The following is a 26,284-nucleotide window of genomic DNA, read 5'->3' on the forward strand; positions in this document are numbered from 1 at the left end:
ACTGCAAGGAAAGCTGGGGAAATTTTTTTGTTAGGCATATTACCGCTCTAATAAAATGAAAATTATGTTAGTTAGAAGAAGAGGATAATGGATATTAAATAGATAACTAGCAGTGTCTGCAAGAGATATTTTAGAATATGTTGTACCTGGGTATCTGTTCTATTTCCAGTACCTATTGATCAGAATTGTCCAATTGGTAGCTTTTGAGAATAGTTGGTGTTGAAGAAGATATAAAAAATATATTGGTAACAGGTGATTGTCTAGGGACCAACTACATAATAGAAAAGGAGAAACTCAGAATGGCTAACTTAATGGTGGTAGAGGAAGGTCAGGAGGTAAAGAAGACTCACACAGAGTGAGATTAAGGTAGGTGTGATAGAGTCAAGGAATCAAGCAAAAAGTAAGTCAAAAGTGCCAGTAAGGTCAAAGTCAATGCTTAGGAGATGGTTTCTACATTAGGATCTGGAAGTAGCACTAGTGAACTTTTCCAGTGGTAGTTTTAAGTACAGTTTCAAGAGCAAAAACCAGACCACAATGGGTTGAGGAATAAGGGAGCTTTTGAGATGTCCATCAGAGAAAGAAAGGAAATGAAGGCACCATAATCTAAAAAGCACCAGAGTTCACTGGAAAGTTACAGGGAGGTATGTTTGCTCTGAAGGATGACTCGTTATATTTGTAGATAGACTAAGGAGAACCATCCAGGACAGAGTCAGATACTGAAGAACCTAGAGGGTGGAAGAGAGGAGGATTTGGGTTTCGTCTGCTGAGAACAGCAGTTTGTCCAAGTAAAGGCTTCATTTACACTGGAGTTTTTAAAACCTCTTTCCATGTTTTTATTATGAAACAATACTAAGACATTTGATTTGCCAGATACCTAAATGTGTCATTTTCTGTTTTGCCTAGTGATTTTTTTTCCCCCTTAAATACATCAAGTCATGATTATTCTGGTTGGCAATACCCCAGAGACAATAAAGGATGACCAGGACACAAAGTCTATCAAATTTCTCACCAATTAACTTCCATAACACCCTTTGGGACTTACACCCTACCCCTTTTTAGACAAGACGTGAAGCACTGCAGGTGGAATTCCGCTAGGGATATGAAATATGAGGTTCATTCATTCAACATAGGGGCACAGGCTGAGATGCAGGACCAAGAGGTCACATTGGTCATATGCTTGACAGGCTTAAATAAGTGTGTAAGGGCTAGTTTTTAGATGGTAACAACTCACTAGGAACCACTTTAAAATGTTCTAGAGGAGGAGAGTTTGGGAAAGTGAGTGATGGATGTGCGAACCACTGCAAACTGTAAATGATCTATAATGGCATGCCAATTGGGGGCCTGCATCCTAGGGCCCCCTTTTTTTTAAAAAAAAAACAATGAGACCCCTAGGATCTTGAGCAAGTTATTAAACTTGGCTTTCAGTTCTCTTCTGCAAAATTCAAGTTGTTGAATGAGATTTCTGAAGTTCCTTGTTCTAAAAACTCTATGATTATCTAAATCATGAAATAAATGCTGTATGAAACTGTATGTGATTTCTAAACTTGTTCTTAAACCTTCAAAAAGAGTACCTATGCCTTGAGAGGTTTTCTAAATAGAGAAGAGAGACCACAGAGCTGTTAATGTATCTACAGGCCCAATGAAGATAAAGAGATGGGTGGCATATAACACACAACCTCCCTCCTTCAAATCTTGTTTTTTTTGGAGGAGGCAAACTATGAGGCTCATTGGTTTATTATACAAAACACAGAGGACTCTGCATGACTTATCTTTAAAGGGGAGGAAGTGACCTGCTACAAGTCTCTGAAAGCTGGTGGACAATGACAGCAGGCTTGGTAAACAACAGTAAATGTGCTAGCCCTGTCTGATTCTTAACTAAGATCATCAGACAACCTAGCACTTTAAAATAACCCACCACAAGATCAACAAGTCTGAGGCTCACTTTAAATTAAAATAATGCTGCAAAATAATGTGAACTAGAAGGACACTTGAAAATAGAGTGAATACTTTACATTACTAAAAATGCATTAGGTTATCTTGAGTAGAATTTATCAGATACTAAACTTTTTTATTGCTTTTAAGAAACAGTATCTCACTCACATTGACCAGGCTGGAGTATAGTAGCACAATCATGGCTCACTGCAGCCTCAACTTCCTGGGCTCAGACAATTCTCCCACCTCAGCCTCCCAAGTAGCCAGGACTACAGGTATGAACCACCACACCCGGCTAATTTTTGTATTTTTTTTTGTAGAGAGGAGGTTTCTCCATGTTGCCCAGACTGGTCTTGAACTCCTAGACTCAAGCTATCCACTCACCTTAGCCTCCCAAAGTGCTGGGATTATAGGTGTGAGCCACCACGTCCAGTCAGATATTAGGGTGGACTTTGAGAAAGACTCTGCTTTTATTCCCAATAAAATGAAGGGTTAGGCCAAATAGGAAACGATGTTTTAGAAATATATGAAGGAATAAAAACACATTTTGTGGGCATGTATTATAAATCACTAGGTTCCTAGACTGCAGCTTTGCCTCCCAATCTTTACAAGAACCCCTGCCAACATCAGGTCTTCACAGAATGCAGTTCATAAAATTACCAAACAAAAGCTGTCTTCATCTATGACATCATTAATATTTTGCTTGAACTAATACCTGAATGGCAATTTGCATCTATAATAAGGTGAGCATTATTGATTATTAAATCCACATTTTATAGTTCTCTACTATTAAGCTAAACCTGTTTAGTTTTAGTTTTTGTTTTTGAAATGGTCTCACTCTGCTGCCTATGCTGGAGTGCAGTGATGTGATCATAGCTCACTGCAGCCTAAAACTCCTGAGTTCAAGCAATCCTTCTGCCTCAGTCTCGAGTGGCTAGGAGCACAGGCATGCACCACCACACCCAGCTAATTTTTAAATTTTTTTTGTGGAGACATGGTCTCGCTATGTTGCCCAGGCTGGTCTTGAACTCCTGGCTTCAAGCAATCCTCCTACCATGGCCTCCCAAAGCACTGGGATTATACGCGTCAGCCACTGTGCCCAGTCTGTCTAGTCTTTTTATTCCAAGTGTAGACTCTTGTGCTATACTTCCTGGACCACTCCTACTGAGCACACAAGGATAACTGACTGGCCAAGTATGGTTATGTTCCAGGACACAGAAGCCCTACCTTCCTTCCTCAGATCCTTCATGAGTGCGACCTTTATTTCTTTTATTATAATGTTTTTTCTGACATAATCTACTTGGAGATGCATGAATGCAACCTTTAGAAAACACAATATAATATCAATACAATAGGTGGGACCCCTCATAGTAACACTGGCCATGTCCTTGGCCCTAGAAATGAGATATATGAAACAACCTAATAAGATACTACATTACGGAAAAGTTCCCTTAGACAGAGTCTAAGGTACCACAGCTTTTCAGTACTTTCTGCAATTCTGCTTCTCGGAAAATGACATTAGGTTATATAAAGCAAGACTCAATCAGCATTTTAGAAATCATGCCAGAGTCTCCTCTGCATCCATTACTCACACCCAAGTTTCCAAGTACTGTGGCTACATTTTATTTCTTAGTCTTCCCTTTTCACCGGAATGTGGCACCACTACCGGATGGTCAGAGGATGTCAGATGATGGGAAAGTTAACACTACTAAATTTTATGTTCTCAAAAACATTTAGTCAATATTACAGTGGTTTTAATTCGACATGACTTCCCTCTGAACAAGCTTTAATCAGTGGTACAATACAAGAAGCATGAATTTTGACATTTTTCAGACCTGGATTCGAATTCTTGCTCTGTCACTTCCACACCTGTAAGACGAGAACAAAAGCTATCTTACCTAGTGTATAGATTAAGAATATATAAAATAAAAGAGTCCTGCACATGTCTACCATGGAGGGAGGAGAGTTCAATAAGGCTTCTTTCGTTCCCAATAAACTCGTTTGATAAATTAACTGCAGGATTTTATTTATGAGATTCTTCTTCATTCTCAGAGAGGACAACACAAACTATTTACACAATTTGTCATCAATTTTTTTTTTTCCAAGTTGTTTCCTCTTATCAAGAATGCCTTCTGGCCAGGTGTGGTGGCTCACGTCTGTAATCCCAGCACGTTGGGAGGCCGAGGAGGGTGGATCCCTGATGTCAGGAGTTGGAGACCAGCCTGGCCAACATGGTGAAACCCCATCTCTATTAAAAATACAAAAATTAGCAGGGCATGGCGGTGCACACCTGTGGTTCCAGCTACTCAGGAGGCTGAGGCTGGAGAATTGCTTGAACCCAGGAGGCAGAGACTGCAGTGAGCCGAGATTGCACCACTGCAATCTAGCCTGGAGAACAGAGCGAGACTCCACCTAAAAAAAAAAAAAAAGAAAAAAAAAGAAATAAAGAAAAAGAAAAAAAGCCTTCTCCTGTAGCCCCAGCAGCTACCTGGGAGGCTGAGGCAGAAGGATCACTAAAGTCCAGGAGCTTGAGACCAGTCTGGGCCATATAGTGTGACCCTGTCTCAAAAACAAATACAAAGTCTTCTCCCACTGACCCCACACCCTCATCTCTACTAATTCATGCCTCTTTCCTTCAAAGACCAGCTTAAATTCTAACTTTGTACTATCTGCACCACCTAATGCAGTGCCCATACATAGGAAGTACCTACCGCATACATATTTTTAAGTTTTACTGAACATCATTAATCAAAGAATATTACAATCCATTAAACACATCTAGAAGAAAGTGTTTTTAGTAACTTAAAGTGACATGATGGTTTATCATACTTAAAAAACATAGGAGGGTCACATAATAAAGCAAAAGTCAGCAATTTATTTTTTAAAAACCAGTACTATGATTCTAAGCACTGAGGTCTCAAACCAGGGGCACTCTAGTAATTTATTTCTTTCTCTACTTATTTAAAGTAATATCTGAGGCCCACATATGTGTATTTTCCTTCTATGACCATGAAAGGCAAGAAAATTACCTTTTCTGTGTCACAGATTCTGAATATTTCTTCCTATCCCTGTACTCCCACATCCCTAACCTCTATATTTTCAGAATTCAAAGATAAAAAGTGTTGTCTTCAAACATTTTAGTAAATGCTTCTCCATTTTATCCTGCTTAATAGAAGGATCTTTGACTTTATCTGGGAATAGATCACTGCACAATCACCTTTGGTGACCTAAGGAAGCCGCTTGGGGTGATTTTTCTTTGTGGACCTTGACACTGCTTGCAAAGTTTACAGTCATAAATTGTAACCCGCTGAGAACAATTTCTCAAACTTGGTTAAATAATTACATAGACACTAAAAGAAAACAACCCTCTACTCCTACCACTGCATTATCTTGTCTCCTAATTCAAAGAAAGCACAGCCTACATTTTTAATAACTTAGAGAGGTTATAACATGAATTTACAAAATTTAACTAGAAAATTCAGAAAGGAGTCTCCAAACTGGAGGACACCATTTGTTATTTGGTGGCATCTTCTGGGAAAGGTTGATATTGCAGCTCAGCTCTGTGAAACATAAATTCTCTTGCAAAAGCACATGGGAAAAACTCTGGAGGCAAAAAAATAATCCTGATATAGTATAATAAGGTGCAGTCTAGACCCAAGAGAGTCAGTTTTATTTTAAGGGGGACGTATAAGAAGCTAGAGGCTCCTGGATGTTTCATAGCTCTTCCCTCAATCCTGGCTGTGCATGCCAAATCCCCCTATGAGGACAACCTGTCACCTCCTGAAGGCCACTGGTAAAGCCCAAACCAATAGGTCAAAGAAACAGGATTCATATGGGGGACAATATGAGATATTGAAGGCTTTCCCAGCAGCACTGCCAACTTCATGAAGCACACCTCTACAATTTTAGTAAGAATCCAAGGAAGAATAAGATTTGTTTTATCACCAACCTCCTCTTAGGTAGGTACGCTACCTACCAAGTGGGTTCAAATCCTAGCTCCATCACTTTTAAAGATGGCAACCTTGGGGAAGATTCTTCGTCTTGGAGCCTCAGCTTCCTCATCTATAAAATGGCAATAATAATAATAATAATAATAATAACAATAATACCTATTTTACAGAGCTGTCTTGAAGGGTGAGTGAGTGAAATCATGTTAAGTACATAAGAAGGGTGACTAACACAGGCTAAACACTCAAGTTTAGCTATGGCTATAAGGCATCTCTGTGGTATGGTAAAGCTAGTCTTGCAAAGGCCATGTTGAGTCCCATTGTTGGCTTTATGTCTAAAAATGACAAATGGGATAATTCCATCAAATGCATAGGTCATAAAGCAAGAAACAATAATGCATTGAATAGGTGATGCAGCTCTCTTCAAGAAGGCTCACAGAATTTATTGGAAGAGAGATTCTGGCTCAATACATGTGAGTGGAAATGCTGAGTTTTGCCAATTGTTGATGACAACCAGCTCTGCAAAGATAGAGCCCCTGTGTATTCACAACTGTCTGCTATCCAAGGGCTTCTAAGGAATTACTTAATTTAAGAACTGAGATACCACACTGGGCCTAGTATGTACTGAAACAAGGAAACAAAAAGGCCTCTAACTGTTTTTTTTTTTTTTTTAATCTCCTTTTTAACTGCTTTTTTCAAATAAACCAGGAATATGGATGCATAAATGAACAGCTGGTTGGCGAGGCTGCCTCCTCCACAGTGTGTTCACACCCAATACAGACAAAAAAAAAAAAAAAGTGTTAGAAAATAGGGACAGGTGAAATATCTCCATGCACCCAACAAAGTTAACTTTTGTTCGGTAATTTTAATTAATGTTCCACATTGAGCAGAATTTACCAGAGGAAGAACTGTAACCCTTCAGGTATTTTTACCTCCAGTTATAAAACACAGAAAACAGGAGCCTCCAATGAGAACCTGCCCCCTGGAGAGTTGGGGCAGCCCTTTAATGAATGGCCTCTCCAGCTGCTCCCTCACCATACTTACAGACTTTACAGCTCTTGCATGTGCTGGAATTACAAGTCATTAAAAAGCCACTTTGAAAACACAATAAAGACCTTCTTCTCTGACTGCAACAACCTTCCATCACATAAAAACCTAAGGCCAATGCTTCAACAGCAGGACATTTACTACCAGATCCAGACAGTTTAAGCAGGGCAATGAACAGGGTGGGGCGGGAGGAAATGAGAAACAACAAAAGAGGGGAAGTTTTTTTTTTTCCTTCTTCCTTTTTTTCTTTTTGAAAGAAATTTCTGGTAAGGTGGTTTAAAGCATTTATCCTTTATCGGAATCACCATCCATCCTTGGGAAAAATGCTGCCATCTGATGAGATTTTGTTTTTCTCCTTCAAGAAGGTTTTCTCCCAGAAAACCCCTTGGTAAGCTCAAACTATCAAAAGACATGACTCTCTTCTCACACTGCAGGCTGAAGGGTATAACATTTTACCAAATGTAATTTGTTCATTTTCAGGGAAAGATCATTAAAACTTTTTACTCCTTCACTTTAAAATTATGATTAAATCCTCAAAGTCAGGGAAGAAAGAGGAAGGCAATGATAAGAAAATTACTACCATAACTGAATGTGATCATATGCGGTTACTTCAATTTTCATTTACTGTTTTTTCCTCCTCTGCTGTGAATATCAAACTTCTTCATATCACAAGACAGGATCAACTCTATACACTTCTCTTCAGGAGCAAGATTATACAAAAAACAAAAACAGAGGAATTACAGAAGAAGTGAAAGACAGTTGTTTTCCCTATTATCAACTAAAGTTTAAGCAGGTTAATAAAAAACACAGTTATAAACCTTTACTTGACACTGATACACTCCCTTTGCAACTGTCAGTGTCAGTCACCACTTACCTACTAAACAGTAAGTACAGTGGAACATTATGTACCCCAAAGAGATGAACTCCTAAACCAAGAACCACTGTACTGTAATGCGAATGGCCTCAGTTCTTGAATATAAAATATTCTTAACAAAAACATTCCCCTATCATGCTTTCTGTATTTGTTAAATGCTTACCCACTATAATACAGTCCTTCTGCCTCTCCACCTTATCCGAGCCCCTACCAAATTCTTCTGTAGGGGAAAATTATTGACAAACTTTCATGTGACAGTATTAGATCTCTTTATGAGAAACATTTCAATAATCACAAAATGTATTTAAAAATTATTCTTTCAGTTATATTAACAGTAACTCAAAGACCAATCATTTCTTAGGATATTTTAACAGTAACAGCAAAAAACAAAAATGAAAAAACAAAAACCTACCAAGTGCCTACCCAATGCAGTACATGGTATGTTCTTCTTCTTTATCTCATTTAATTAAAAAGCTGAAAGATCTGAGAAACTTTGGCTTATCTTTCAGCTTAAAACTTAGCCTTTTTATCTTGTACTTTTACACTGATCATGTAACAGAAACATATTAACATCAAGACTATATACCCTGTGATGACAAAATCCAGAGCAAAGTGACAAAAGACAAAATTCAAAACAAAGTGGCTTAGAGTACCAAGTATTGCAGCATATAAACCCACACCCTTGGAAAAGGACACCAGAGTTCTGCAGTATTTTTGAATATCAAAAAATCTCTTTCAAAGCTACAGGTTATATAGGTTCCCAGAAGTCAAGTCATACATAGTAATAGGTAACTAACATTTTTTTGACTAGTGTGTTAACTGTTTCACCCAGATTGATTTATCAAATTTTCATAATAATCCTACAAAGAAGATACTACTATGATCTCCATTTTACAAAAGAGGAAACTAAGAAACAGAGAAAGTTAAATTATTTGCCCAAGATCACTGGTGACAATGAAATTTAAAACAGCCTGTCTGACAACAGATGGCAGAATTCTAATTACCTATCTACCTACCTTTCACTTATCAACAAATAAGTGATCGAGCCCTCAAACACCAGCCAGACATACAAACTATGGATGTCCAACTTCTTTCTCTCTTTTCACATACGAAGTATACAAAAATCTTACGAAAAAGAACCGTATCAATTAATAATCTAAGCTTCCTAACCCATCTTAATACTACTGACATTTTTATATAAAACCTGAGTCAAATTTGATTCTAGAAAAGGTTCTTTAAAATGTTCATCTTTTTAACAATAAGACCTATACTGAGGCAAGATGTTTTCTTTATAGACATACTAGACAAATAATCATTCACTCCAGCCTTCCTCATTCTTCAAACTCTTCTGATTTAATTGTGTCTTTTTTCTGTTTCCAAATTCCAAGATCTCTGCCCATTATATCTAAAATCACCCACCACCCCATGTCCCACAAATGAATACAAATCTGGCTCATATTCAAATAATAAAGCTGGAAAGGACCTTAGAGAGATCAGCTCATCTAATCACACTTACTCAGAGGCAGACACACAACCAGGACAATGTGCACAGTCCCCCTGAAGCTGGGCCTGCCCCAAGCTACCAAGTCAATTACTGGCCAAGGTTACAGGGGATACTTGTAATGGAGAGCACCAGCAGTCCATAGCAGTCCATAGCTTAGTGCTCTCCATTACAAGTGTCCCCTGTTCCTTTTGTCTTGCTGGCAGGAGGGATGCCAGGTAGGAGACAGTCCAAACAAAGGCTATCTTTTCTACTGGATAAATGGAATTTCAATTCTCTCTTACCTTCCTTTGCTCATAGAAAGGTCTTTGGGTTCATGGTTTACATGATACCACTTTTGTTAATTCTCTTTTGTTATGCTACCTACTTTTCAAGTATTGAACCAATAGCAACAACAATAAAAGCATTACTAGTACCAGAAGACTAATAAGGAAAGTACGGTTGTTGGGTTTTATACACAAATAATACCTGAAAGTCTTTATGGGCTTTCTCTGCAATGCTATGCAGAGTACATTACAAAAACTATTGTTGTAATCACTGGATTTGTGGCTCTAATATGTCATATACCATTTTGAAAATTTACTACCTACTGTAAAGTTTTCCAATTATAACTCTTCATTCCAGAAGACTTTTCAAGGTATACCTTTGAATAAACACATCAAATTGAACAAGAATTTTATTAAAAGAAAGACATACTTTACAAATCATATATAAATGGGAGGGAGCAAGAGGCAGACAAAAGGAGAATAAACAAAGTTACCTAAAGAGAAAGACCATCTGTGACAGTTTCATGTAGAAAGAGCTTTCAATGGTACCTTATGAACGCCATTTGGTCTTCTCATAAATCGGTAAACATTCTAAAAAGGTGCCTTTTAAAATTTTGACCACTATAAGAAACACACACACCTTCTCAGAAATAAAATTTTCATAAGCCATTACTTGCCCATACTAATTATAATGTTTTCTGATTTATTTAATGCTAGCAATATGTTAATTTATTTCATAGCTCACCAGTGAGTCACAACCCATGATTTGAAAACCTCTATACTAGAAGAATTGCAAAGTGTCAGAATATAAAAAGACAAAGCTGCTAAATGTGACAATTTTGATAGACTAATTAATCACAACCCAAAAGCATTTCAGGGTGATTCGAGACAAAAGTCAAACACACAAAAAATGGTCCAAGTAACTTCTGCATTAAGAATAAGTTTCGAATTAAGAGGAAAGGTAAGAAGCAAAGAAGGAAAAATAAATAATTGAGATATTGGAACGAACATACTCAACTCTCATCTCCATTTCACAAACTATGACTATAAAGCCTTTACCAAATACTGGAACAAATTTTCCCAGCGTCCAGTATTTTATATGCTACTGTCCTAATCTGATCTTCTACTAAAATTTCGAGATTAGCTATAGAGAGTAGGGAGGTCTGTGGACCACTGGGGATCAGTGTCAGCACCATGTCCTGACCCTGACTGGCTTTCTACCCAGAACAGTGCAAACCCGGGACAGCAAATCTGCTACTACAGCCTTCTAGCCTTTGCCAGCATTTAAACTAGAGACATCTGTGGGCAGCCCAAGAACAGAAAGAAAAGTATTCTAAGATTGCCAGTAATTTTTTAGCCAGATAGCTTCCTTGACCACTGCCTGGAAATACGGTCAAGCCAATGTAAGGAGATTATTGGGACTAATCATTACTAATAAGTAACTGAAAAAAGGCCAAAATTAGAAAAAATACGAAAGTAAGGAGATAACTTCAAAGTAATGTTTATTCTTCAAAAACATTATGAAATACTTTTGAATTAGTAACAACCCTGTCACTAGAAGCATAAGGTTTATTACAGAGGTTAAAATAGATAATCGGACAATCCCTTCCACTGCTGAAAATCTGTAATTATAGGTTTAAACCCCAATATCAAAAAACACCTTTTAGGGGTATTAGATGGTCAGATGCTCTCTTAGGCCTCCACAAAGGATAATCCTACTGATCAGCAAAAACTTGTAGTGAAGATCACATATCCCACCCCTTCCAAATCAGTGGCTAAACAATGAAGAAAAAAATTAAATATTCTCTTTTCAAAATACTACTGCCAGGTTTTACAGGTATACACAAATGTTAAAATTTATCAAATTATACATTTTAAATATGTGTAGTATATTGTTACATCATTTTGCCTCAATAAAACTGGTTAAAAAAAAATACTGTCACCAGCCTTCTATCAACATAAACATGTCACTTCATTCCAATGATCAAAACACCAATATTATAGCCCTAATATTTTCTAAGTTTCTCTTTTAAATTTATTTTCCCTTGTATTCAAGTCTTATTATATTCTTCTCATTTTCCTAAGTCATCACTCATTGGAAAGCACAGATACCAAGCTTTGATGAGCACCGAAATTTTCTGCTGCTATTCAAATGACCCATTATTATGCTATGGAAATATCTTTCCTTTAACAACTTAAGTAACAGCCTAAAAATCTGCAGATTCCTTAATGACTTCATTTCCTCCTTCCCATTAATTAAGGAAATGCATTTCTAGGCCAGATCTACCCCTGCGCTACCACTTTATGGTTCAGCATTCATTTTCTTCCCCCATTCTTTATTACAAAGCTATCTGAAATAAAATCTGAAAATAAGGGAAAGGAAGAAAGCCAATAAGAACTACTCACATCAGATTTAGAGGATATATTCTCCTCCACATCTGAATCATTGGGATCCACAATATCATCAAATGGCGGTAATGTTGATTTCTTCTTCTCTGATGTCTCACTTTCAATTTTGACCTTTCCCATCTTGACATGAGATTTATCTTTTATCTGTTTTTTGTCAGCAGAACAAGTGAGTATCAGTGGTGGTGCGCTAGAAAAACTTTTAAATAAAGCCTCTGAGCTACTCTTTTTCCTTTTTTTGGCTGAGAGTTCTTCAGAATCTGAAATGGGTGGCCTTTTACTAGGAGCCTTCTTATCTTGTCCACTGGTGATGGTGAGTAAATTACTGTCTGGTTTTGGCTCTTTTGACATGGGTTTAGGTTCCTTGAAGGCCATCTTAGGAACTATTTTCTCTTCTTTCAGTGGTTTATTTTCTTTGGGTTTCTTAGAGGATTCTTTGGAAGATTTGTTGTGATCCCTGGAAGGTTCTTTGAAGGCACTTTTATGTTCTCTGGAGTCTTTAGAAGGTTTTTCCTTGTGCTCCTTCATTAATTTGTGAGGCTTTGAAAAACTGGTACTACTACTGCTGCTGCTGCTGCTACTGCTGCTGCTGCTGCTGCTGCTGCTGCTGCTGCTACTGCTGCTGCTGCTACTGCTGCTGCTGCTGCTGCTGCTGCTGCTACTGCTGCTGCTGCTGCTGCTGCTGCTGGTATGAATACTCCTATTAGGGTCCTGCAAAAAAGGGAGAAGAAAATGAAACTCTCAAAACTAAATAGCAATGAAGAGTCAAAAGAGATCTACATAAAATGATCCTTCTTTTATTGCTCTCAAGCTATCATTAAAATACCAAAAACATTTTAATATAAACCAAAAACCACAATATAACAGGTGAGAATAGTGTATGCGAGAAGCATAGTGACAGTAGGTTATTATCAAAGAATGTAATGAGGAAAGCTGTTTTCTTAATCGTTTGAAGCATGGAGTTTTAAAACATTTCGATTCAACAAATGTTAACTGCTGCTTGTCCAAGAAGATACAAGGATGAATAAGACATGGCTCCCACTCTTAATGACTATGACGTATCTAAGATTGATAGTTGTCGACAACCAAAAGAAGGGAACTATTTAATTCTGTTGGGAGCATAGGGCGAAGAATAGTTCAAAAATTCATAAAGAAGTAACATCTGAATTAGGTCCTGGAGGATAAACAGGTAATTACTAGAATGAAAAGAATGGAAAAGTACTTAAGAGACCAAGGACCAGAATAAACTAAAACAACAGGGAGCAAAGCACAGATTGTATTTGGGGAACAATACCCAGCTATAGAACAAGATTGAGAAGGAGGCAGAAAAATAGCCCAGCTTCACACAGTAAGGTCAGATTACATTAAATTTCAAATGGCTTTGCAATATAAGGAATCATAAAACCCCCCAAAAGAAATAAAGGAATTCTCAATTTGAGATAAAAAGCAATTATTTTTATGCTGCACAAAATTTCATCAATTAAGAACTATATCTCTCACCCACCAGGAAAAAGATAAAAGGAAGTTAATAGAACAAAGATTTCACCTAACCATCAATGGACTAGAAAGTCTTTAGCAATTACTGTGTTATGATCACGAGAAAAGAGGTAATAGCTGCCTATTTCATTTTAAATGTGATCAAGTTTTCCACTCATATAAACACATCAGAATATATAACCTATATATAATCTTTCTGTTTAGGAACAAAATCTAAGTCCATACTTACCATATTTGTGAACCTCTACCATTAATAGTAAGAATAAGAAACAGAGTAGATCCTGGACATGCAAAAATCCACATCAATACTAAAAGAAGAGCTCTTTCTTGCTTACTTCCACCTCCTAATGGAACCAAAGACAAATAAATGTCCAAATTTTCAACTAGAATTTACATCTTCAGGCTTGCTTATTATCTTTCACCTCTAACTCACCCACTTAAGCCCAATGATATGTAAACCAATCCTATGTTCCTTAAATATCTAGCATGACACAGGACAGTAAGCAAGCAGGGGCTATGCTTTTCACTAAAATGAACAATCTACTTATTGGGTCTACGCAAAAACAAAACAATGAAAAATATATACATAGGTACATGTATAAGCATCACAAAATAATATCCAAATGAAAACTTATTGTTCTATATTAGTAGAAATATATTTTTTGGTTTCTTAATACATTTTTTGTCTTACTTGCTCAACAACAAAATGACACATAACAAAATTATTCCATTTATTTCCTGGAGTGGTTTCAAAATTCTAAAATGGATGAAGTTACTAAGCAAAGACTTGTTTTTATGCATCAAATTAGATAATTCCTTAGAAAACATCATAATCTGAGATTTAAAAGGAAAATTCTAAAGATAGGATTCATATTACTGAAACTTCATTATTTTATAAATTCTATTACAAGACATTTCCTGTCATGTTAAGCAATACTATGAATAATTAAAATAAAGTATAATGGACAAATTAAATTAAGGAAGAACATTTTGAAATCTAATATCCTTGAGTTTTTTTCAACTGGCTTGTTGACCCACTGAATTTTGAAAATTTGCAGTCAGTATTCTAATGATGGCTCTAGAACACTCAAGTATCGCTGTTTAATATTCAACCTATATGAAGTACTATACACATATTTTGTAAATAAGTTTTAAAAGCATACAATTTTTAACCTACCAACATATCTCTAATGTTAAGTATTAAAAAACAGCAATATTCTAGTACCAGGAAGGAAAATAAAATTTCTGTATAGGTCCTTCCATGATGTATTTTTAAAATCCTTCTTTAGAACAAACTGGAATTCTTAAATTTACGGTACACATTAGTATCTGACGCAGCTTCTTGTGTCATAAAAAAGTTAAGTTCCTTTTTTAATTACATGCATATAATGCTAGGTACAAAACTCTAGAAATACATCTTTTTATAATGTTTTACTTCTCATGTTGGTTCGGGTATTGAATGTCTACTGTTACCTTTTTATCCACTCAACAAATCTTGGTATAAGCAAGTGACCCAGACATCTTGTTCCTTCCTTTTTTGTAATTACCACCTCAAGAATCTTTAAGCTAAGAGAACAAAAGTTATGAGGACAAATACATTCCATAACAATGTCTTAAATAAAATGTAAAAAATAAAAGGAGAGAGAGCAGTTTTTAAGGCAGCAGTTTCTTTGGCCTGGGCCCATGACAAATGTCAAAGTTCAAATATATTGTCACCAGTCTCCATGTTTGTACATGTAATAAATGTAAAACAGTAGCTCAGATACACAGCCAGATATTAAATTGTCACTGACACAGAATAAAAGCTTTCACTGATTTTCAGTCTATCTATCTGATATTTATATATATCATATATTTATATATTATATATATATATATATATGGGGGTCTTGTCACCAGTCTCCATGTTTGTACATGTAATAAATGTAAAACAGTGGCTCAGATACACAGCCAGGCATTAAATTATCACTGACACAGATTAAAAGCTTTCACTGATTTTCAGCCTATCTGATATTTTTATACATTATATGTAAATATATAAAAATTATAAATATATAATGTATATTTGATATATATATATAATATATTATATATATGGGGGTCCTGTCACTGGCTTTTTAAATTTTTCAATTAACCATTAACCTCAATATTAAGTACCACCGAGCAGCACAGACTAATTACCATTCAATGCAAAGTTTACACATGTATAATTCAAATTCTCTTTGCCTGAGGCTGATTAGGACAAACTGAATATCAAGCAATGTAACACAGAGAGCATGTGTGCATAATTCAAATCTCAAATATTTAAGGCAAATGATTGTTTAAACATAAATATACATATATTTGCACTAACTTTACAACCTGTGACTATAGGATATAACATTTTCTCTCATCTATTCAGATTGCACTGAATGCTTCCTTCTTTTAAATTTTTGGAACAGAATGGGTATCTTTAATGTTTAATCTCTTCTAATACTACCTGTCAGCAACTCAAGTAGAGGACTTAAGAAAAAAATCGGAACTACTGGCCAGAATAAGGTTTTCTGATTATATGTGGCTTTCAGTTTCCATGTTATCTTCATGTCTATTTCTAAGAACCACTGACAACTCATAGCTGATTCTTGGCTCCTGTTTCTTCCCGCTGGCCATCCCTCTTATTTTTGGTCTCTGTCCTACTTTAACTGGCTTCTGTCTCGTGAAAGATTTTCAGATCAATCATATTTTGTTCAATGAAATTTGCATATAGACAAATAAACTCTCTCAGAAGAGTTTTACTTATTGAAACCCACAAACTCTCTGAGAAGTTTATTTGTTCAAACTGCATTTTTACAAGGACGCTTCCTAAAAACTGTAGTGTGGTCCAAGAGGTTATGCATATGTAGGGATAGGAAAAACCATGATAGTCAAAGATAAGGTTCTGAAATAAAAGTCTCCTCTTTAATGTCATTGAACACACAATGAATAACACAGAGGGGTGACATGCCATCTGAAACTACAAATAGTTCTGTGCAGTGGCAGTATCGTAGCCAGTGAGGTTTATGCGAGGCACAGTTACTGCTAACTGAAACTACGAATGGAGTATTAAAATTCAGAATTCTGGGGTCAGGGGAAACCTTGAATTTGATTTACTTTTCCCACTTCAATCCCAAATCCAACCCCATTTACCTCTCTTGAACTAGTCAGCTTTGCGGGTAGCAGGCAGTGGCCTGAAGAATGTGGCCACAGGCTTATGGGCATCTTGAGAAAAATAACTGGTGCAGGATTTGCTCTGCTTGACCCAAAAGAGTTTGTTTGTTTTTTTACAGATGGGGTCTTGCTGTGTTGCCCAGGCTAGAATGCAGTTGCTAGTCATAGACATGATCACTACATGCTACAGCCTGGAATTCCTGGGCTCAAGTGATCCTCCTGCCTTGGACTCCCAAGAAACTGGGACGACAGGTACACGTGCCACCATGCCCAGCTTCCAGAAGAGTTTTGCATACACAAGTATGGCCAGCCTTCCCAGCACTCAGAAGGCACTTGATATAGGAGGAGAGTCTGCTCTTAGGGCTGCAGAATGTAAGGAGATCAGAAGGAAGGCACAGAATCCTCTAGGTGTATAAACAAGAAATAGATAATACGCTTGTTGCTACTGTGCAGGTTGAGATGCCTGTACCTTTCATCACTTATAGAGTTCCAACAGCCTAAAGTCCCCTAACAGCTCAACCTCAACCCCAATGCACATATAAGTGACATACTTTAGGGTAGGAGGAAATAGGAGGAAGCAGATCTAACAGATTTTCTGGAGGCGAAAGATGAAATATTGAGGTCAAAAGCAGTATGGCTACTTAAGGAAAATCAAGTAAAGTATAAAAAATAACTTCTAGAAAAAATGTTTAATTAAAAACTAAAATTTAAACATTTATATTCTCAAGCTGAATAATTCAGTAGATAAAGTAGAAGATCGATGCTGACTGGCAGTATAAAAGATCAAATGAATGAAATCTCAAAGCATAAAGTAAAAATACAAAGCGGTGAAAATCATAATGAGAAAAGAGAAGAGCCTTGAATGGATCAAGGAAACAGAACATACAGCCATAAGAAGAGTTCTGGAAGGAGGAAAAAGAAAAGACAGAAGAGGTAATAATTAAAGCAATATGGATAAAAATTTTCACCAACTAAAGAGAGGACTGAATTACAATCTCACAGAGCTCTCCGAGATCCAGGCAAAGATAATGAGAAATGACGCCCAGGAAAAATCACACTACAATTCCTATACTTTAAAAAAAAGAAAAAAAAAAGAAAAAAAAAAACCTGACAAGTATTCAGGAAGAATAATTACTTAAAATTGAATAACAATTAAATTCACATTGTGCTTCTCATTTGTAATACTGAAATCTAGAAGAAAGAACAATAACATCCAGACAGCTGGGAGAAAAAGTACAACCCAAATATCCTACACACACAGTCCGGTGTGAAAGAAGTATTTGCCAAAATTTCAGAATTCAAATAGCACATCAACCACTGTCCCCGCCAAAGGAAATGACTTGAGAAAAGAGTCTAGTCAAACAATAACTGAACCAGAAATGTTTTACGTGTGGGAAAGGGAAGAAATGGGGGGTACAATGTATCTTGCACAATATACAGACTTAAATCTAAACGAAAAATAAACTGTAATGTAAGTCCTCAACATGAATTCCTGACACAGAAAAGTCTAACAATCTGGACCTAAACAACTACATGATTTCCACAGAAATTTAGGAATGAAAGAGAAGGATTAGGGTGTCAAGGTGAAAGAAAGTGCTGATATCTTTTTTCATGTTAAAGTGGAAGAAAAATTGGATTATGAGCAATTAGAAAGGAAGGTGATCAATTATGAAATGGAAAAGTGAAGAACTGTCACATAAAGGGAAAATGGAAAATGAATATCAACTTGAAAATATAGGCAAAATTAAGAAAAGTAGAAAAAGTCACATATATAAATAATGAACAAAGTGAAAAGACAGTAATAAGATCAAGTGTAACTTAGAATAAAAGTGAAAGAACTGAATTCCCCCTCTCGAAGATAAACTGTCAGACTGGGTAAAAAATAAAAATAAAAAAAAGATCAGATAAAGGCTGTTAAAAGAAATACTTAAAATCAATTGAAAAACGTTTAAAATAATGGGATGGGCAAAGAAATATCAGCTAAATGCCCCCAAAAGAAAGTATGAGTGCTAGATTAATATCAGATCATGTGGAATTCAACATTAAGAGTACCAAATAGGATAAAAAATGTAAAAATCCAAATTACATAAAGCAAAAGGTATTTAATAAGAATTTTAAAATACTTAAATGAGAAATCAATATATCTTTGTCATAAATTGACAGATCTCATAAAACACAATGATTACAGACATAGTTTAATTGACCAAAACAACCCACGCGCTGATTTAATAATTATACATAGAGCTTTTCTATCTCTTGAATAAAGTTTAGAAGTTTTATATGTATCCATAGAACACTGATAAAAATCAATCATAAGGTAACATAAGCTTTAAAATACTGCTTTTAAAATGTTTGTATAGATTACATTGGCTGGCTATACTCCAAGAAAATTAGAAAATTAGGCCAGGCGCAGTGGCTTACACCTGTAATCCCAGCAGTTTGGGAGGCCGAGGCGTGTGGATCACTTGAGGTCAGCAGTTCAAGACCAGCCTAGCCAACATGGTGAAACTCGAGCTCTATTAAAAATACAAAAATTAGCTGGGCCAAGTGGCGGGTGCCTGTAATCCAAGCTACTTGGGAGGCTGAGGCAGAATTGCTTAAACCTGGGAGGTGGAGGTTTCAGTGAGCTGAGATTGTGCCACTGCACTCCAACCTGGGCAATAGAGCAAGATTCTGTCTCCAAAAAAAAAAAAAAGAAAAAGAAAAAAAAAGAAAGAAAGAAACAAAAGTAAAGACAAAATAAATAAATCAAAAGAAAACAATGAAAATAGCACTTCATATAAAAAAAACTCTGGAGGCACAGAAAAACATGTGCTCAAAGGAAAATTCATAGCCTTTATTGCATTTATTATTTAAACAAAAAAGAAGACGTACAAGGAGAAGAGAGAAACCAAGTACAAAGCTAAACTTAGTATTCACTTTGAGAAACTGGGAAAAGATCTACAAAACATGCAAACATTATAATGCCCAACATAATGAAGAAAGTAAAAGAAACAAATTTCACCAACATTAGTGCTTTAATTATATAATTGTATAATGTCCTGACATATATGTCTAGTATACCAATCCTAAGGAGAAAGTTGTCAAGTTAATTTTGACTTAAAGAAAATTTATAATCTACTTTTCCACATTAACTGAAAGAAGTGAAGTTTCTTGCATGTAAAATTTCTTGAATGAAAAGCCCAGATTTTCCATAAAAGGAATAAGATTAATGAGGAGACAGCAATTTATAAACATGTCAAAATAGGTAGTTAAGTAACAAAAGAATCAACCCAACAGTTGGCAGAGAAAGACAGAGAGAATGTACTAAGGGAAAGAGTGAAGCAAAATGGACTGCTGACGATTTTTATAGGATTTTTAGCAAGATATGACTTCATATTGTAAATGTTTTATTAAAAATTAATGTTATAATAAAATTATAAAACAGAAAACACCTTAACAATTGGTAGGATTAATGCTTTTTAAAGAATCAAAACTTATTTAAACCTCAAGTCTAAACAGAGCCAGAGACCCAAAATCTAACATGTCCCAGTCAATGGGCAGAGGACTAAAAGAACATGCCACAAGCGGAAGAGAAAAGGCACTTGAGAAGCGCAAGAGTCTTTCGTTCAAAACAATCTACGTGGCCAGTGCACAAAAAGGACATAAAATATTTATACACACTCAAGTAAGAAAAATAAAGGTCTGCTGTTATGAAACACAATGCTTTGAAAGGTTTTACTTGTTTCGACTTTTCAATAATGTCCCATTTTTTAAGGTGCCATTCAACCAGAAAGTTAGAGGGAACTCTATAATATATCCTCGCAGATCCAAAATAATAAAGCCATTTCTAGACCTGGCCAGGGAAGAGCAGCAGTTTTACAAAACTGAAGAATTACATCCTTAAATTCCTCGATTTACCCAGATCTGTAAAATAACCAATATAGATATAACCACGCTTACAGAAATACAAATAAGTCTGGATTTTGCACTAATGACAAAAGATACAGCAATCATCCTAACAGTTAAGCAAGAACCAACACATAACACAAAAGAGCAAAAGATGATGCTGACCGTTCAAGGAGAGATTCGAGAGAATAACAACAGATTCCCCTCAGCCATACCTGACTACGAATTCTGTCAATTATTTATTAGGAAAGACAGGCCTTCATAGCAGCTGCAAAGAGTAGTGACTTCTGGGAAACAAAAGAAACCCACCTGAAAACTAAAGAGGAGATCAATATTAACTAATCACTTTAGGAAGGTCATGTGGTAGCAATGTGGGACAGTGGTGGTGACAATGATGGTGACAGTGGTGGCAGCAGTAATAGCTTACTGAATACTTACTAATCCAGACTGATGTAGAAGTTTATCACTATTAACTCAACAATCTTGTGAAATAGCTATTATTAGCCCCAATTTATAAATGAGGAAACTGAGGTACAAAGACCAATGTGCCCAAAGACACATATAATAATTAGTGATAAAACTGACATTCAAGCCCCCAGTTAGTCTGACTTCTTTTCTTTGGAGATGGTCTTGCTCTGTTGCTCAGGCTGCAGTGCAGTGACCTCCTAGGCTCAGGTGATCCTCCTGCCTCACCCCTCGTGAGTAGCTGTGGGACTACAGGCATGCACCACCACTATATTTTTATAGTCTTAACCACTATATTTTTATTTACACTTGTAAAGTCAATTGGTTTCAAAATCAGCTGTCAATCTTGCCAATAGAACCTGGGCCAGAAATGAAAGAAGATATAGAATGGGGGAGAGGCTCAATGACTATAAAAGAATATCATCAAAAATATGCCTGTTGTCTTAGCAGAACTATACAAATGAAGTTCTATTTATTTCCAGTAGAGGGGGTAAAATATTATTTTTTGGTAGGTGATTAAAAAATGCAATGGGTCCTCCCGGCCCCCTATATCCAAGGGTTCTGTATCCACAGATTCAACCAACCACAGACCAAGAATATTCAGGAAAAGGCCAGGTACAGTGGCTCATACCTGTAATCCCTACATTTAGGGAGGCCAAGGAAGGAGGATCCCTTGAACCCAGGGGTTCGAGACCAGCCTGGGCAACATGGTGAGACCCTATCTCTACATTTAAAAAAAAAAAATTAGCCAGGCATGGTGGCATGTGCCTGTAGTCCCAGCTACTCAGGTGGGTGGATAGTGAGCTCAGGAGTTTGAGAACAGCCTGGGCAATATAGTGAGACTTCATCTCTACTAAAATTAAAAAAAACACAAAAACAAAAAATTAGCTGAGTGTGGTGCTGCATGCCTGTAGTCCCACAGCTACTTGCGAGGGGTGAGACAGGAGGATCACTTGAGCCTACGAGGTCACTGCACTCCAGCCTGAGCAACAGAGCAAAACCATCTCCAAAGAAAAGAAAATACTGGGGGAAAAACTCAAAATAATGCACAATTTAAAAATATAGTATAATAATTATTTACATAGCACTTACACTGTGTTGAGTAGTATAACACATCTAGAAATGATTTAATGTATTTATGCATACAGGAAGATGTGCATAAATTATATGCAAATACTATGCTATTTTGTACAAGGGATTTGAGGATACACAAATCTTGGTATCTGAGAGGGTCCTGGAACCCATCAATCCCCCATGAATACTGAGAGGCAACTGTAATTTATTTTAAAATCAGAGGCTCTTCTTGTATACATTTCAAGTGGGTTAAACTTTGAGTCTTTTGGTACTAAATAAATATTTTTAAGTTGATAAACTTACTAGTAGAGTTGTGTTCAGAGGGCTCTTGTGATACTGAGAAAAATCAGCCTCTCCTATAATGCCCTGGCAGAGCACATGATGTTTCCAATTATTTCAAAGGGTATCATAAAACTGCAAGATACTTCTCGTCTCACATTAAATGTTTTCAAATTCTGAAGTCATAAAAATTTATAGTGCTCAAATCACATAAATAATCACCTCCAAAAAGGATGAGATGGGAGAGGTCACTGTTTTAAGAAAACTGGAGAATCTTATAAGGGCCCCTATAGGCTGTATTTAGGAAGAAAGAGAATTTGAAATATTTTACACAAAAACAGGCAGCAATAAAGAAAACTAAAAGCTATAAAAATATATGGCTGTGCAATAAAGAAAAATCTAACATTTCAGCTGCAAGTAAACAGCTAAAATGTTAGTTTACCTAGTGATAACAATAAACAATATTCAGATTTTCAACTCTTGGAAACTAATCCACTCAGCTCTACCACTTGCTAAGTGACTTAAATTTTCTTGTCAGTAAAATGACAGTATTATTACCATAATGTTACCTATACCACAAAGTGAGCCTAATGATTAAATAAGCTTAATATATGTAAAGTACCTATGTCTGTATATGTGTGTGCATTATAAATAACATGTATATGTAATGTGCTGGGCACAAAGCAGGAACTATGTGAGTGCTTTCAATTACCACCACCACCACTACTGCAGACAAGCACAGAAGACTTAACATTTTTATTACATCACACAATATTATCAACCCTTACAATGTAAGTGTCTGAACAGGAGAAGAGAAGGGAAAGAACCTTAGGATACCCCGAAATTACAAAGTTGAGAATCAAGGGACATTGTCTATAGTTGATGAGCCAAGTAATATAGTTCTACATTAAACATCTATAAAGTTATAAAGGTATTCAAGAGATGAATTTAAAATGGTGTCATATTAGGTGTCATTAAAATGGTATCATATGGAACAAATGGGTTAGATTCTCAAGTAAAAATAGCAGCATAGCATATAGTCAGGAAACTCTGGGCATTTACCTTAGAATTTAAATATAGAAACAGTTAAAATGGTTCCTTCCAGAAAGTCGGAAGGAGGTTCAGGAAGATTAGAACATAGGACTTCTACTTTTTGTTGAACACTTGGCTATTTTTTTCAGCCATGTAAGTGTTATTTTGATATAAATATCTTCAGCTTCACAAATGTACTTTATCCTCTTCCTTTTCATGCACCCATTTGCACTTTAGAGATTTTGTGAAATACATTTTGCATTAGAAAAATAAAAAGAGAAATGATTCAACAATGTGACTAGTATCATTCTATGTTTTAAAAACATTTCAATTTTCCTTCTGATGTCATTTGTTATCTTACTGTTTTTGAGCAAACTACAACCAAGCATCAAACTACAGATGTAGCTTCTTACTAAGACTGCACTTTGAGTTATATACATTTAACTTACATCATAAACAAGATGAAAAAAATCTACAAATTATATTTATAATTGAGAAATAGAAACAAATGAAAAAATTTATTTCAACTCTGAAGAGAAAAGAATAAATAGTAAATTTACATTTGCCTAGCCTTTTATTCTAAAGAATTTAAGGTAAACCCAATAAATATTTTTTAATATTAAAAATATACTGAAGTACTGTATATGCACTTAAATGAAGTTTAAGTGTAAACTACTGATTGGCAAAAATATTTAATATTTTACAAAATAATATTTTAAATAGACAAAATATGTAATGCCCTTTTTTCCTCAAATGGCTATGACTTGTTTCAGCTATGTTGTATGTGCTATAAAATCCTTTTGCTTCAGAATTCAATCTCATTTAAAATCCTCCTATTTATATATACTCCCTGACTTGCTATGGTTTAAGTTCTAAATCATAGTTAAGTACTATTAACTGTAAGTTATATTTAGAAGACTGCAGTTTCAAGTAAACTTCTGCTTATCTTTGCGGTTTGAAACTAGAAATTTGAAATAATATTTATATCACTTCTCTTTCTAGGTTTTTGTATATTTAGCTTTGTACAGTTCCTGTTTTATTAAACCAGCTTAAAAACACATTGGCCAGATCATTCCAGCCTTCTTAGTACTAGCTTGATTTCTGATAATTAGGCTTGATAAATAATCATTAAATAACAGAAAATAGCCAATCTTCAGATTATATTACTAATCACAATAGAATGGCTAGAAGTATAAAATGAAAAACAGTACCTGACACACAAAAATTTAATAAATATATTGCATAAATAAAAGCCCAAAGAGATGCAACTGAACAATGGGAAAATATAATCAGGTTTATGCTATCTTGTTACCTTCTCTCAGTAGTTATTTAATACACATTTATGAGGTCTCCAGCATACGCAAAGGACTATGCTGAAACTGTTAAATGCTATGGCTTTGTAGAAAACAACTTGTCTAATTTGGGCAATATGGTGGACTCCGGGAGTTCTTACTACGATACAACTAGATATTAGATAATTACAACGAAAATTCATTGCTGGGCCTTTAAAAAAATAAAGAAAAAGTTCAAGAATCAAGAGTATATGAAAGAGAAATAGAAGGATAAAAGGCAGGCCATTAAAATGTGAACTACAATCACGCAGGAAAGATGGGGTTGCCCAAAGGACACAAGCATGGCTGTGTTCTCCTGGGTCTCTAAAGACCAAACCTGGGCCCTATAGCATATTTGGAGACCTAAACCTCAGGGTCTCACAGAAACCAAGAATAAGCCTTTACAAATCTGCTGTTGGGGAAAAATGCTCTGAATTCAGGTCTCAGGAGTCCCAATGTTTACCTAAATCAAATATAAATTCACAATTTAAAAATATTCCTGAACACAAAGAAACAGGTCACCATGATATGAGGTAAAAGGACCTTAAAGACTTCCTATAGGGAAATCATCAAATGCAGAGTATAAATAACTATATATGAAGTATAAAAAGGAAAAACATTGGAATCCCAAAAGCGCCCAAGCAATAAGAAATTAATAAGAATGACTGGGCCACTGAAAAGAAACAAATAAGACTTTAAGAAATGAAAAAGAAGAAAACACTGTTGGAATCAATATCTCAATGGACTAGTTAAACAGCAGACTGAACACAGTTGAAAAGAATTAGTGAACTGGAAGATAGATATGAATAAACTGCCAGAATACACACAAAGACACAAGAAAATGGGAAATATAAAAGCTATTAAGAGACATGGAGAACAGAATAAAAATAAATATCGAATCAGAGACCCAGAAAGAATAAAGAACATAGGGATACAATGGTAGAAATTTTCCAAATATGATAAAAGTCATGAATCTACAGATAAACCAAGTATAATATAAAAATAATTTACATAAATTAAAAGAATTTAATCCTAGACACATTATACTAAAAATGAAGAACGCCAAACAAAAAGACTATAAAGGCAGTAAGAAACAAGAGATCATGTATTAAAAAAAGAACTAGTGGTACACTGGTGCGAGCTAATAGAGGCTTGACTGGGAGCCAACTGTTAAATTTTTTGGAATTTTTTTCAGCAAGTTTTTAAACAGTAAATGCACTGCAAATATTAAACAAGACTATTATTTTATATAATATAAAATTGCAAGCAGAGAAATATTAAAAGCAGTAGTAATCAATAATCAAAACTCAGCACTTTCTAATTAGTTTACTACATATTATTATTAGCTGTTTTCTTGAGGTAATTCTCTCTGTTGTATCAGGATGGCAGAAATAATTCATAACTGTATGTTCTTCCCAACTTTGCAATAACTGATATAATGGTGAGAGTATTTCCACCACAGAAATACCAAACACTAAAAATCATAACTTTTTCCCTCAGAAAGATAGTTGCTAAACATTAGCACAACCCTAAATCAGACTTACACCAGACTTCACAAA

General features: G+C 35.6%; 1 protein-coding gene and 1 pseudogene across 1 annotated transcript in view; one reads left to right on the forward strand and one right to left on the reverse strand.

The window, feature by feature from the left end:
• Positions 1-26,284, reverse strand: part of MLLT3 (MLLT3 super elongation complex subunit) — a 282,499-nt gene that overhangs the window by 58,038 nt on the left and 198,177 nt on the right. Inside the window, 1 exon segment of the mRNA XM_017949830.3 lies at positions 11,974-12,684. Within this exon segment, the coding sequence (XP_017805319.1) occupies positions 11,974-12,684 (711 nt within the window).
• Positions 16,471-16,586, forward strand: LOC116270199 (annotated as a pseudogene).

The sequence above is a fragment of the Papio anubis genome, chromosome 13 (assembly GCF_008728515.1).
Source record: "Papio anubis isolate 15944 chromosome 13, Panubis1.0, whole genome shotgun sequence".
NCBI lineage: Eukaryota > Metazoa > Chordata > Mammalia > Primates > Cercopithecidae > Papio > Papio anubis.